The sequence below is a fragment of the Octopus sinensis genome, linkage group LG5, assembly GCF_006345805.1.
Source record: "Octopus sinensis linkage group LG5, ASM634580v1, whole genome shotgun sequence".
Taxonomy (NCBI): domain Eukaryota; kingdom Metazoa; phylum Mollusca; class Cephalopoda; order Octopoda; family Octopodidae; genus Octopus; species Octopus sinensis.
The window spans coordinates 121,017,229-121,033,112 of record NC_043001.1 but is presented as its reverse complement, the minus strand read 5'-3'; the positions used below and the strand labels follow the sequence as shown (position 1 = coordinate 121,033,112).

The window sequence follows — 15,884 nt, the reverse complement described above, 5'->3', positions numbered from 1 at the left end:
TCCCAGTGTGCCAGGGACCGGTAAGATTTCTTAGTAATATTAATTTATACCAGAAACTATATAAATGAGTATAATGAAAGTTGACAATTTTTTCTTATCTTATATTTATTTTGTAAACAAATAATACAATATTACATAAGCATTTTATGTTTCTCTCTTTTCTGGAAACTCGCCTAGTATCGGCAGCTGATGGCTCGCGGACCACCACTTTGAGTAGCACTAATCTAGGAAGTCTTGCCAAATGTCGAATAAACACCGTCATTAAAAATAAGTAAATGAATAAAAACTTCGGATTCTCTTCTTCACCAACAGAAACTACGATTTTTGAAGTGTTGTGGTGGTGGTGGTGGTGGTGTACCTTCAAAGTTTTAATCTCCCCTTCCCATTATATTGGACTTTATTAAAATTTTTTATGTGTAATTCCGGATTAAAAAATGCGGAGATTAAGTGCTTCTAAAGAATGGCATTATAAAAAACTTAGTTCGCCAAGCACGAAGCTTCTTCGAATGTGTATGTTTTGACATTTGTAGATTTCGATTCTGAAAAACAAAGAGGGATTTTGTATCCTGTAATTTTTTAGTTCTGACTTTTGAAAATTTTTTCAGATTTGTATTAAACGTCCGATTATTCAAAACTTATGCGTAATTTTTTAAAACAAAGTCTTAAAAAATATTTCGTAACGAAATCAGAATTATAAAAAGTGTGTGAGTGTGATGGTGGGGTAACCCCCCCATCCACCTCCGAATCATATATCTACTGTATTTAAAACAAAGGAATCCGGAGAAATTACGGTTTTTGATGACTTTACAATAGTGTCCCTTCCGAGTATTGTATCCTCCTGATTTTCCTTGTAAAAGCATATCATTTGGCGGGCGGCAACTCACTAAGCAATCTTGCTATGTAGCAAATTGATGTGAGGTTAATATGCAGTTTAGGCCCTTGAAAAGGTGGAAGAGTTAATGATGGTGAAATAACATTTCATTAGAAGAATTCTCTCATCATGATGTGGTCACAGGTACCTAGCTATATCTTCTAGGGATGTTTTAAACATTTCTGAAATAGCAGCTAAAGTGCATTTCTCTAACATAGAACACCACCGAAAAGGCAATTTCATGGCTTCCATCTCGACGCACGATCGCCAAAACGATTGGTTGCATGTGAGTATTCTTTCGTTACCAACAGCAGAGTTGTCAAATATCTTACATATGATTGAAATAATTTTGCACAACTGTTAAGATTGTGCACAAAGAATTAATGGGGAAACGGTGGCGTTATTCAACATGGATTCAGTCGTAGTATGCAAACTATTTTTTCTTCTTGGAAAAAGCCATCGAACTGCACACCTGCATTGATGTACGTTCTTTGTTTTCATGTTATTGAATTAAGTAGAAGGCCTGGAATTTTGTTAGAGGAGTCTGAACGATTACATGGACGCCAGTGCTTTCCTGGTAACTGAATTTATCAACCTTGGCGGCAAATGAACTCAGAGTGTAAAACCCGAAGAAATGCCGCTAAGCATTTATCTGGATCAGTAACGATTCTGGCGGCTCGCTGCTTTCATGTTATTTGGATATAATGTCAGTAGGAATGCCATAATGAGATCATATTTATGTTCTTCACTGTTCTTACTTTCTGTTCAATTTAGTTTTACATTTTTTCGCTGACTAAACTGCTGCATATTAGCTGGATGAGTTAAGGAAGCAATAAATATTTCTTCTTCTTTTTGCCAAGTTTCTGGTTCCTGCCGATATCGTCCCACTTTCTTAACAAGTCTACTCATTGAATTTAGCCAGAGTGGAGCGTTTACTTTTCCGATTTCTGTGGAAAGAACACATTCCACTCGTCGAGCGGTTCAATCTGTTAGCAGCGTCATCTGGAAGGTGGGCTTGGCATACGATGATTACTAATTCGCAGATACGCACTGAGGCCACGTAGACGCTGAGTCTGTGTGTTCTCCGTTTGTAAGGCACGCCTTTCTGTACTTTGTCTTCTTGGCGGAGGTGCAGTCTTAGGTCAAGAAAAGGCCAAGGTTAAGATGCCTGGCATCTGGAATGTAGTCAGGTGTTTACCGCCCTCTACGAGCTTGGCAATGCGGTTTCTATATATTCCACGATAGCAATATATAGAAATCTAATGGAGCGTAAGAGCAATGACATTCTCGCGGAAACTCTATTCGTCGACGAGGACAAATTAGCTGGAAGAATTTCAGGATAGGATCTACCATAGATAACTTCCAGAGATCCCTGGTGTGGCAATGCTACTTTGGCGCACTGCCAGTTCAAGATAAATTCTAGTGACGGAAGCGTCGCCAGGCGGGACTACCTGAGATGTGCGCTGAGTCACGCAACCGTACTACACTCTGTTGTAAAGTGTTTGAGTATTGCTGATCTGTGAGTTATGTCGAACGGCTGTAGTTGTGTGTCGAACAAATCCGACTGCTGACTGAGTTCATGGTGAGGATCGCTCCAGCACTCGCCTTTAACAAGGAAGGGTAGGCATGTTCCTCTGTCGATTGGCTATGGCAAAAGAAGTTGTGTAGTGTATGAGGCTGAAAGAATTGAGGGAAGACACCTTACTCTTCGGTCAAACCCTCATCCACTTTTTCAAATTTCAATCGGAAAACAGCTAAGCTCCAAGTGACTGGCAAAAGGTGGGTGACTTGCAAAAATTGTTAAGGTGAATCGCCCTACTCGCCTTTAGGTTGGATAACATTTGGACAAATAGGACGATAGGATCCCGGGGCCGCAATGTGCGTTCAAGGTGTCGATGTTCACTGAGTCTTGCAATTCGCATCAGTTCATGCGGATAGCCGCGCTCTTCATCGATGGACGAGCCGAGTGATCCCTCGTCCAGGGTTTCGGTATTTGCTACTACACACTACATGTACTGAAGGAAAGCAGCAGCGGCCTCCTCCTTGCGAGAAGGAGGCCGCCGCGCGACGGAAAAAGAAAATTAGAAGGCGTCGACAGCGGAACAAAGCACGCCACTGCCGAAGCCAACGGCGAGGTAGGAAGGAAGAGAGAATGGTCATGGAGCTTGCAAAGCGTGCAAGCACCATCGTCCGAGTGCCATGTGGGCGGGCCGGCGCCGGCAGGTGGTTGCGCGGTCGGCAGCAGAAGCAGGAAAAAGGGCGGCAAGTTGGCGGGCTGCCGCACCGCTGCTGCTACTACTACTGTGCTGTTAGAGGGCCAAAACAAGAGCATTCGGTGGTACTCGGGCGAGGGGGCCCAGCCGCGACTTGTGTGTGGCTCGGCAAGTTTCGCGAAGAAACTGCGCACTAGGAGGCGAGGAACAACGGCCGCGCATTACGGTGGTCATTGGAAGGCTTAGGCCGTCGCGGCAGGAAGGAAGAAAGATATGGTCATGGAGCTTGCAAAGCGTGCAAGCCCCATCGTCCGAGCGCCATGTGGGCGGGCTGGCGCCGGAAGGTGGTTGCGCGGTCGGCAGCAGAAGCAGGAAAAAGTGCGGCAAGTTGGCGGGCTGCCGCACCGCTGCTGCTACTACTACTGCGCTGTTTGTGGTTGATGAAAATCGTGGAATCTCTACCTTCAAAAAGATAAGTGAAATGCTTCACCACCAGGTAAATTGCTAAGAGTTCTTTACCAAACACACTGTATCTCAATTTGGCATTTTTCAGTTGACGAGAGATGAAGGCTAATGGCTACAGCTGTTGACGGATTGCTCTAAAACTGCAGCGATAGCTGATGATCACTTGTTGACAGTGAGTGCCAATTTTCTATCCACAATAGGATGAACGAGGAAGGCTGTTTGAGCAAGGTCAGAATTGACAAATTCAAAAGCTTGGATGGCTGTAGGAGACAGTGTTATCTGGGTCTCTTTTTTTCCATTGATATTTCAAGAGCTGGGTCAAGGAAAGCAACTTCTGCACAATTAGGAATGATATGACAATAATAATTAATCAAACCAATAAAATTTCTGAGCTGTTTTAAGGAAACAGGAGGAGACAAGCATTTGATGGTTTCCACTTTAGAGGGAAGCAGATGAATACCATTGGTATCAATGAGATGCCCCAAGAATTCCAAACTGGTAGAACCGAATACACACTTAGTCAGGTTGATCTTCACATCATAGGCGCTTGAACTGTTGGGTTAAGCGTTGGAGGTGCTGGTCTGGAGTACCAGCAAAAGGTGCACATCCATGCGAGAAAGAACGATGTCCGGTTCTCTCTTCAGAATAAATCGATGAAAACGAATGTTCCCTGCACAAGCGTGCGACTTGACAGGTCAGTTCTGCAATGGCCTGAAAGATTTCGGAGGATTGCATGCTGTCTGGAGCAGAAGAAATATAAGCTCAAGAGGAGGACAAAGAAGCGCATTGAGGCAAAGGAAAAAGACTCATCAGACGATAATAGGGAACAGAATGCCACGAAGAACAAGCTGGTTGAAAGAAACGCTGTTACAAATAGCAGTCAAACACCCTAGTTGAAAGAAGACACGATGAGTAGCGATCTAGGAATTTTTTTTTTTTTTCAGTAGAAGAGGATGAAAATAGGTGACGTCCTTGGATAAAGAACAAAACATGGCCAACATGTGTATAATCTGGGTGGTTGAGAGAAAGAAATTCATACCTGGAAAAATTTCTTGTCCATGTGAATTCTGGAGAAAATTCCTGATAATTTTTTTTTCTTTTTATATGCAAGAAGAATATTCTCCTGGGACGCTGTATCTTCCAAGGACCAAGTTGTAAATTCAGTTACAACACAAGGAAAAATGATTTGCAGTTTCCCGCTTGAAAATGGCTCCAAAATTTTCTGGTGAAGAAGACAATATGGCGATGAGAGACATCAGTGGTATGTTCATATGCGATGAGTGGTTGTGTAGAATTTGTCTGGGGGTCACCATTTTAGAAGGAATTGTGATGTGTGCTGCATCATGTCACCATTTTAGATGTCTTTATTAAAACAAAAAGTTTTAAAATCCATGTCTTTTACGTGTTTGTTCTCCCTCCCCACTCTCAATGGGCTTGTGGAACCGCAACCACTGAAATGATATACTTTTCTTCATAATTTTCTGTCATTTTATCATATTCTACATTCTAAAACATTAGTAAGTCATATTAGAGGAAAACATCTTCCTTCATTGCGCTTTTCACAATGAAGAGCAACTCAAACACTGCAAGTGGATGTGTGAGAAAAAAATTTGAATTTTAAAAAGTGTATCTATAAAGCAACATTTTCAGTTGTTTATTTAAGCCTCTCCGCTAACACGTCAAATTTATTATATGCAATACATGGGTTTTGAGATTATAATTGGCTAATTTTCCAAGATTTAAATTTTTGTGTATGAGGGGGCCCACCAAATTTGAAGTGCCTCAGGCACCCCATAGTTTAAATCCAGTCCTGAAATATTTCATTTTGAATGTTAGAATTTGATGTCATACAAATGTCAGAATTTAATGGAATACAAACTATTTTCTTAATTTAATTTATTAAAATACCAATGTTGTTTCTTTTCTTTTTGTACTAGAATTATTCATTTTTTTCCAACTGAAAAGAAATTCTGTAAGATTTGCATCAGATTTCCTTTCCTTCAACTTCAGAAAAGGATTCTACTCTGATCTCTACTTATTTCTATAAATGGTCATTCCTTTTTGAGAAAAAAAATCTGATCTTAAGAGAGATATAGACAGCTCTAGAAAACAGAGCACCAATGAAAAAAATTGGTGCCATTTTAGCATGCAGTTTACCTGGTCATTTACACTTTAGCTTGCAGTCTGACTAACTCTAAGCCCTAAACCCTATCTCTAACCCTTACCCTAAACTTATTCCTAACCTAGATTGGATCATTTCACAGTGTAGACTATGGATACTGTGGTTAGATCACATGCTGAAATAACACCCAAAAAATCGTAAAGATTTTTCAAACTTAGAACATATAATATGGTGAACAAAGAAAAACTGCAATGATTGAAAGTTAAACGTAAACTAATAATCGGTAAAAATCCTCTCTCTCTCTCTCTCTCTCTCACATACACACACAGCCGCAACTATACATATTACGCACATACAAAATATCATTGAGTGTTCCTTCCACTTTCAATTGTTGCAGTTTCCCTTTTTCAGTCATAAATGTACATAGTTTGAAAAATTGCGTGTATCCTTAAAAGTTTATTTAATATTAATTGGAAGACTACGCAATTCCTGTCCCCTTTACTTGGAAGATGATGAAGGTTTTGTATGTGAAATAAGTTCTGTCACTATTCTATTCTCAACTGGTGCAGTTTTATGTTTGTATGATGACTACAAAAGATTTCTTGAAATAAAAAAAAGAAAGAAAAAAAAAGATTTATATTTTATAAGGTGGCGAAGGTGGTGAGCTGGTAGAATCATTAGCGTGCAGGATGAAATGCTTAACAGTATTTTGCCCATCACTACGTTCCGAGTTCAATTCCACCAAAGTTGACTTTACCTTTCATCCTTTTGGGGTTGATAAATTAAGTACCAGTTGAACTTTGGGGTCAATGTAATCGCCTGGCCCCCTCCCCACCAAATTTCAGGCCTTGTGCCTTTAGTAGAAAGGATTTATAAAGCGACAAGCTGGCAGAATTGTTAGCATGCTGGCCAAAATGCTTAGTCCAAATTCTGCCAAGGGCGACTTTGCCTTTCATCCCTTTGCGGTCGATTGCAATTGATTTAACCCTCCCCAGAATGGCTAGCCTTGTACCAAAGTTCTAAATCAATATTATAAAGTGGCGAGCAAAGTGTTTAGTAGCACTTCACCTGTATTTATGTTTTGAGTTTAAATTCTGCTGAGGTCGACTTTGCTTTTCATCCTTTTAAAGTCAATAAAGTAAGTACCAGTTGAACAACGAGATTGATGTAATCAACTTACCCATCCCCTAAAATTTCTGGCCTTGTGCCAAAATATGAAACCGATATTTAATAATAATTTAATTTTAACAAGAATATTAATTTTACTATAATGAAAGGATTTACAGAAAAACAAAGTAAGTATGGAACAATTTTCATTCTAAGAAAAGAAACTACAATGGCAGCATAATTCTGTTAATTCTTGTAACTATTATTTATGTTATTTATATGAAATATGTTGATGTTTTTTCTTGGTTAAAATTCTGATTTTTTTTTGCCTGTGACTTTTTCCTTTCACCATTTCAAAAATGCGTCAAATTCTTTCAGTATTTTATGGAAAAGCTCTGATGGACATTGAGTCATTCATTTATTGTCTGAAAGTCTTAAAGTGCCACGTCATAAACAGCATGCCCGTTCCATTCTGTGTAGATTTGGGAATAGTAAATCAATAAAAACAGCAAAGTTTCCATTCTTTACAATGTTTGATTGTCAATATACATTGTTGATAACAAGTTCAGGCATTGGATAAGTCTCCTCATGACAAGTCATTAATTTTTTGGTTTCTGCTTCCAATGAATTTACATCAATGTATTTTATGCTTTCATCACTTTAAATATATTTTTGTCAATTATTGCATCTGACAACAAAATCAGCAGATTTCATTCATGATAGTAAATAACATTTCTGAATTCTTCAAAAATTAAATAATATTTATTAAGTAATAAATTTTAAACTAAACCTACTCTTTTACTTGTTTCAGTCATTTGACTGCAGCCATGCTGGAGCACCGCCATTAGTCAAGTAAATCAACCCCAGGACTTATTCTTTTGGAAGCCTAGAACTTATTCTATCGATCTTTTGCTAAACCGCTAAGTTACATGGACGTAAACACACTACCATTGGTTGTCAAGTGATGTTGGGGGGACAAACACGGATACACAGACATATACACACACACATATATATATATACATATATATAATGGGCTTCTTTCAGTTTCCATCTATCAAATCCACTCACAAAGCTTTGGTTGGCCCAAGGCTATAGTAAAAGACATTTGCCCAAGGTGCCATGCAGTGGGAATGAACCTGGAACCATGTAGTTGCTAAGCTACTTACCACAGCCACTCCTGCACCTATAAGAAAAATTTAAAAGAGCTTTCCCAGCAACTAATTCACAGAGGGACTGGAATTTTGCTCAATGTTTTTTGTGTCTGTGATCCAGTCACAGGAGTAACAAAATGTCACGATTGACAGTATGATGCTCATCTGAACAAAGTTCATTAATAGACGCACTTTAACAAACTTTTGACAAGGTATTGGTATTGTGCTAGGGAACTCACAAAAAATGAGTCTATCACTTTCCTGAAGGCTTGCACAAAGCAAGCCAGCTCAAAACCCTCTGTGAATATAATTACAGCAAATTATGTGGCACTGGTTCAATAAATACTTAAATAGAGAAGCAGTGGTGAATATTGGTATTTTCATTGAATGCATGACAAACTGGGTTCACATTATCAAGAATAATTTGATATGATTAGATCAATGAATACCTGTTGGTCTCCAAATGCATAGTCTTTTATATTTCAGATTGATCATGAGCTTATGCATGGAGAGAAGAAACACAATCAATGAAAAGTTCTTGGAGACTAAACATTCATAGAAGGTTTACCAGTTGATCAGTTAAACTGAATGCAAATGTGACACCATTGTTGACTATCATCATAACTATGTACAGCAGATTGTTGGTCCATTGCAGCCTATCTTGCAGGGTATTTGTCAGTAACATGTGGAACAGGTCATAGCTTGCTGCCAATAATTCTACAAAATATTACATCTGGTAATATAGTTTGGTCAGTTTGTCACATAAATAGACTGTGCTTAGTAGAATTGGGTGAAATTGATGGATTTCAGCATTTACTTTCAAACACAGAAATTGATACTTCGGTTACAATCCACATTCACAACATTGGCCAAAAACGGAAGACAATAAATACAAAATTGATGAAGGGGACAAAGCAGAATTTGCTTGAAAGCCACCTTATATAATTCATATCCAAATGAACAAAAACCACCTTAACTTAATCTAATATAAGTAGTCAAATTTCCCTCAAACCACGCCATACCATCTCACATTAAAAGTGTCATTTGGGACAATGTAGTAAATACGTATAAAAACATACAGTGATTAGTACAGCTGTACAGTTTAGAGTAGACATGATGTTCGAATCCCCACAGCTGTATGGGATTCAGTACTGTTTTTTGTCTTATACTATGAAATATATAACACCATACTCTGAATACTGTGTGGACTCAGATGCCTGTTGATAGATTTTTAGCATATCATAGCTACTTAATGTAAGTCCTAATTGTAAGAGCCACAGGCAATTTTATGATTTTTTTTGTCTTATTCATCTATGTTATTAAATATCTATCTATACTGGTGTGCATGTGTGCGTGCATGCATGCATGTGTGTGTGTAGTTTCTGTATTTGTTTTACAAGATTCTTAGTGTGAAATCATACTGAAACAGATATACCTTATGGAGAATAATTTTGCCAATAAAACGCAGGCATTGGTTTTATTTTACTTTTTATCATTATTTTTTTAATCACTCAGTTCATTTGGTTGACTAATTTCTTGTTCAATCAAGCAGACAGTTTGCCAGAATCCTTTCATCACCATTTGTGATATCTGCAGTGCTGTGTCCTTGTTACTGTATGTCTATTGTGCATACATACACATAACATAAACACTACTCAGAGGGCAGAAAGAAACAAAACTTGTTTTAATTCTAAATAAGAAAAAGCATAAAAATCAAGTCATTTATTGAAATTTTCCTGTGAATTTTTCTGTAAGTTTTTCCTGTGATTTTTTCCATGCATGATCCAAAATCTTGATGCTTGAGGGGAAAAAATTGAAGAGCATCAACAATGCATACATTGTTATATATACTATTGTATATAAGGTGTACTTATCTATCTATTTACAGCTCTTGTCTATCACCAGCATTACCGTTTACCAGCATTAAACGAGTAAGTACATCTTGATTTTCATATTTTACATCAAGAATAGGTTGCTGGCATTTAGACCAACATCACCCTTGATTAGGCAGACAGACATATGGTTGAAGAAATTCCTCCATAATCATTCTCTCTTTTTTTTAGGGAGAATTTATCTTGGGACTACATTATCTGTTGTGTCCTTCAGACTTTAAATCTGAAACAGAAATTTTTCAGAGTATTTGGCAGTCTGATTCAATAAAATTTACTACAGTTTACAATACATATCAACAGTTAGCCACCACCAAGCTTGCTTGGTGAGGAAAGTTGTTAGAAACCAGCAGGAACCCCCTACCCAGTATCTGCCAAAATACTAATGAATCCAGTGTAAGGTCATTGACTGTCTAGCAATAGCACAGGAACTTAGGAATTCTGAGTTTGTGTTCTGATCACTGTAAGATCACTGGGAGTAAGGTACACCATAGTTTTTGTTTTAACATGTATCTAGGAGAAGGCACTACTGTGTTGGCAGTAGAATTGGGTGAGTAGAAAACTGGCAGTAGAACTGGGCAAGCTGCCTGGGCTCAGCAGTCCTAGAAAGCAGCCAGACTAAGACAATGATTATACCAAGCTTAAAACTCTGCTTGTAACTGAGGGAGTTAACCCCTAGAATAAATTGGGTTGGAAGAGAATTTATGGCCTAAAGATGCAATGAAATGACAGTTGTGTCTGAGACTTCCCAATCCTCAGCCATGAGAATGGGAATATTCAGTCATTAATTCATTATTGACTGAATTCTTGTGTTCAGTTAGGCTTTAAAGTTAGAGTTGAGTTTAACCCTTTAATATTTAAACCAGCCATATCTGGCCTAAATATTCTCCCTGTTTTATGTTCAGACTGGTCAGATCTGGCCTCTCACATCTACCTTACAATGTCATAGTGAAAGTTAACAATCACATCATTGAAATCTTAATGCTATGAGATAAAGCATGATTAATTCAAAACAGTTGGACTAAGAATGTATTACATTTGACAGAGTAATCTGAACACTAAAGGGTTAAAGTTTGGTTCAGGTTCAGGTTGCTCATAAGTGGAATGTTTTTGTTGATAGGAATTGAAAAAGCAAGATAGGGTGTAACTATCTCTTCTCAGCATTATTCTTCTATTCAGAAAGGATAATGGCATATCAGCTGTCAATTACCATTCACGTCTGTCTCAATGTATTGTCAAACTGATGGGAGTTTTATGTCAGAGACACTCGGGAACTTCTGGACTTCTTATAACCTTATTCAACACTCACAGTTTTGTTTTTCACTAACTCCAGCTACTGTAACCATTTCGTCAAATTTCTTGAAGATTCTATCTGAGTTACAGATAGTGGTTCATAGATGATGCTATCAATCTTGACTATGCCAAAGCCTAGAATCTTATACTGCATAAATGACTAATGGCGAAGCTTTTTGCTATGGGTGTGGAGGCTAATTGGTTGATGTCCTTCATTGTCAGTCAAAAAAATGTAGTCATTGTACTAGGACAACATACTGCACATTCCGAAATGACATCTGGTATCCTGCTGAGATCTGTTCTAGGTTCTCTTATTTGTTGCATACAATAATGAAATATATGCCAATGATGATGATGAAGCATGTTACTGTGTTGAAATGCAGACATTACACTATTGCTTGCAATAAAAAGAACGGATCTTGTATGCTACAGACCTTTTCTGCAATCTGACCTGAACTCAATGCAGCAATGGGCTGCTAACTGATAGCTCAAACTGGCTGTAGACAAGTACGCCACTATACATTTAAGGAGAAAAAAACCCAGAATTTATTTCCTCCCTCCACATAACCAACCTTAAGAAGTCTGCTGGTGAACATGACTTAAGATTTATTGTCAATAATAATCTGCATTGAATGAACCACATTTCTAAAATCATGGAAAAGACTGAAGGTGCATGACTCATTTAGACCTTTGTCACTCACCAGCTATTTAAAGCTCTGTATGGTTTTTTTCACATCTTTGCATCTCCTGTCTAGAATCCCTATCTTCTCCAGCATATTGATCTGCTGGAACCTGTCCAGAGACATGTAACCAGACAAACACCCTCTGTCAGTCATTAAACATATCTTCTCCAGGGATCAGGCATTGATACATAAAAGTTTGCTTTTAATGATTAATGATCCTCTTTCCAACAACTTCGACCACCTTTTTGAATTCAATACATCGTACCACCCACAGGCATGCTTATAAAATCAAAGCACAGTCCAGCACCCATGACTTTTGGAAACATTTCTTTCATGTTCAGAATTGTTGAACTATGGACTCCCTACATCTATTGTTAACTGTTAGGGCACTATATCCTTTTAAACTCTTAGCTTTCCAGAATTCACCAACACTACTCATTCATGATATGCCTAGTTATCCTTGCTTTTTATGACTCTTTTAATGTTCACTTTCCTCTATTTCTGTGTTTTATTGTGTACTGTGTGTACACTGTGTACTGTGCATATACTTCTAGTTTTTATAGCAGTCTTTCTTTACTTGAATTCTATACCTGCTCCTTGTCTCCTTTTTTAACCTTTTCTGATAAGTTGTAGTGAATCTGTATAGAATAAGCTCAGAAGTATTATTATGTCTGGTGAACAGGAATTTGAACATTTCAATCTACATAATTGCATAAAACTGATGTTTTGTTTGTGTTTCTCTTATTATCAGAGAGAAATGAAATTTGAGTCCAGGCAGTATTTGTTGTCTGAAAAATTACTTGTTGATGTTGACATCAAGTTTAAGAAACCAAGCCCTTCAGAAGAGTCCAAAATAAAGAATATTTTTCAAGAGAGACACAGTAAGCATGATGTCAGTGATGGTGATGATCAGCATGATAATGATTGCCATGATGATGGTGATAGTATTAAGAACAAAAAGAATAAATTTCGTAATCAGGCATCCAATGAACCATACAAATTAAGGTAAATTATTTAATAAACATTTTTTCTAATTTTTTTTCTGTAAACCCAGGAAGATATAAGATATACTGGGGCTAAAATAATGAAAACATTTGATTTTATTCATCCAATTTAGTAGGATGACACAAAAATCACTTGCAATTCTTTCATTTCTCTCATGGCAATTTTACCTAAAGAAAAAATTCTAGAGAGAAATAGGAATGTTGTATAAGTGAATGCAAATACATAGTGATGTAACACATCAAACAATTATTATTAATGATCACTGTATCACAGTATTGACTAAAAAATTGGATGTTGTTATTCACTAATGGTCATGAAGCACTTCCTTGCATTGTAGCTTTCAAATGATGCCACCCCTGCCAGTTAGGTGGGGAAGCCCACATTCCCTTGAATAGAATACCAGTCTGTTGCAGGGTTACCCATTTACAGCTGAGTGAACTGGAGCAATGTGAAGTGAAGTATTTTGCTCAAGAACTCAATGCACTGCTGGTCTGGGAATCAAAACCATGATCTTTTAATCATGAGTACAGTTTGGAAGGGAGGGGCTTAATCGATATCATTAACTGCAACATTTGACTAGTGCTTAATTTTATTGACCTCAGAGGGATGAAAGGGAAAATTGACCTTGGTGGATAGTGCTAGAACAAATATAAGTTCCAAATTTTGGCACAAGGCCAGCAATTTCAGGAGAGGGGCTAAATCAATTACATCGACCCCAGTGTTCGATTGGTACATATTTTATGGACTTCAAAGGATGAAAGGTAAAGTTGACCCTGGCAGGATTTGAACTCAGGATGTAAGGACAGATGAAATGCTACTAAGCATTTTGCCTGGTGTGCTAACTATCCAGTCAGCTTGCAGCCTTTAGGGCTGGAACAGATATCACAAAGCATTTTTGTCCAATGTTCCTATGGTAAATGTTCTAATGATTTATTTGGTCAATCCACAGATGTTGTTTCCTAAATTATATATCATAATGAGTGATGTTGATTGGTATTAGTAATCAACCCTGGGTGTAGTAACATCACTTCCCTTGTATCTTTTTATTCCTGGAAGAACATAAACACTTATTTTATCACTGCTCTCTTGCTGCAGAATAAGAGAGAGAGAGAGAGAGAGAGAGAGAGAGAGAGAGAGAGAGAGAGGGAGATGGGGAGAGAGATGCAGAGGGAGATGGGGAGAGAGAGAAAGAAAGAAAGAAAGAAAGAAAGAAAGAAATTGCCGAACAAAATTAGAGTTCAAACAGCTTTTTTTGAAAGCAATGCTATAGATGGCAACGGCGAGGAATACACTCCACCTCCCAGTAAAAGTGAAAGCTTTTGCAAGATTGAATTGAATTACTCACAAGCTTTGACTTTTGCTGAGTTTTGAATTCCCTATCTCCTCATTTAGTGCATTACCTTGTACTAAGTGAGTCATATTGTACCCCCACCAATCTAAATATCTGAAAAATACAGATATCAGTTCAGGAATAGAGGAATGGTAAAAGTTCTACATCCAAAATAATTTATATATCTGGCAGTGAACTAAAATTATTTCAGAGTAAACTTAATTTAAAAACGAATTTTTATTACCAACCAAGTTCATTGAAATGCATCAAGCTAGAGAGGGAGCCTCTCTGCAGTTGCTCAACCTGCTAGAAATAATAGCCAAATTTTCCTCATCACAGCATACTGTCTTGCAAAAAAAAAAATTGGAAGGGTCACAATTTATGAATACTTTTGATTATAAGTCTGCCTAATTGCCTTTTAATTAACATGAGAGATGACTGGGCTAAACATTATAATGCATATTTTTCCACATTTGAGGATTTTATCTTACATCTTGTTTCAGTCATTGGACTGCAGCCATTCTAGAGCACTGTTTTGAAGGGTTTTAGTCAGACAGATTACTCCCTCCCAACACTTAGTTCTTATTTTTAAATCTGATACTTATTCTATTAGTCTCTTATGCCAAACTTCTAAGTTACAGGGATGTAAATAAACCAACACCAGTTATTAAGTGGTGGGGTGGGGTGGGGTGGAAACAAACACACATATACACACACAAAATTTCCATTGACCAAATTCACTCACAAGGCATTGGTTGTTTATTTATTTCCTTCAAATATTGCAGTCTTAACTGAGTTTATTTTCCTTTTTACCTTTTTTAGAGATTTATCTTGTGTCTTCTGTCGCAAGAATGGTGAACAGAAAGAATTTTATTCAACACACAACCTTAAGGATCAGAAAGGAAATGTGACATGCCCTGTCCTGCAGAAATACATCTGTCCCAGTTGTGGAGCCACCGGTAGGACAGCACACACAAAATTGTACTGTCCCAATGAAAAGCATTACATATCACCAGTGGTCAGTCACTTAACTCCACGGATGAGCTCGGGGAAAAAACGCGCAAAATTCCCGTTATAACCTGTATATCCTTTTTTCTTCGCAACGATGGATAAATTCCTGTTTTTATGATCTTCAGACTTGACCATCAGCACTCAATATCATAGCCATCATTGACACCATAAGGAAATTTCAATGGAATTAGTTTGCTCAACTTGTTGGAAACAGTAGTTCAGTCTTCCTTATAACACATCCCTGCCATCCTAGAAAAAGGGACAGAACACATGGGATATTGTAGTGTAAGATACAATATGTGAAATTAAGATAAGCACCAGAGCTGTTTTAGCAGCATTATAGTTTCCTGGGTAAATCAAAACGCTACAGTATTTAACTGCAAGCCACAGAATATATGGATCAGAATTGGGCCTCTAGAATCTTGCCTAAAGATAGTACTGATGAGCATGACAAAACTGCTGACCTAATTTATTGTACTTACATTATTGAATACTTTTGTTTTTTAAAGCGTCATTAGACATTTGCTGGTCCTTTATTTTTTAATTGATAATTAAGCATTAAAAGATAAAACTGTTTTATGTTAACGATTAAATATAAAATAAACAATTGAGATTAGGAAGCATTACGACACACACTGAAAGTATTTTTTACTTGAAAATCTGGGAAAGATTTCCGTCCCCCCCCCCCACTCTTTTCTCCCAAATTTGTTTATTAAAAAAAATTTTTTTTGCCCAAACCAC

General features: G+C 37.6%; 1 protein-coding gene and 1 pseudogene across 1 annotated transcript in view; one reads left to right on the top strand and one right to left on the bottom strand.

The window, feature by feature from the left end:
• Window positions 1-15,545, top strand: part of LOC118763424 — a 66,858-nt gene extending 51,313 nt beyond the window's left edge. Inside the window, exons 2-4 of the mRNA XM_036503031.1 lie at window positions 9,821-9,863; window positions 12,549-12,802; window positions 14,955-15,545. Of these exons, the coding sequence (XP_036358924.1) occupies window positions 9,821-9,863; window positions 12,549-12,802; window positions 14,955-15,210 (553 nt within the window). The 3' untranslated portion in view covers window positions 15,211-15,545. The remainder of the gene's footprint in view (window positions 1-9,820; window positions 9,864-12,548; window positions 12,803-14,954) is intronic.
• Window positions 2,707-2,857, bottom strand: LOC115212432 (annotated as a pseudogene).
• Window positions 15,546-15,884: the final 339 nt, after the last annotated feature.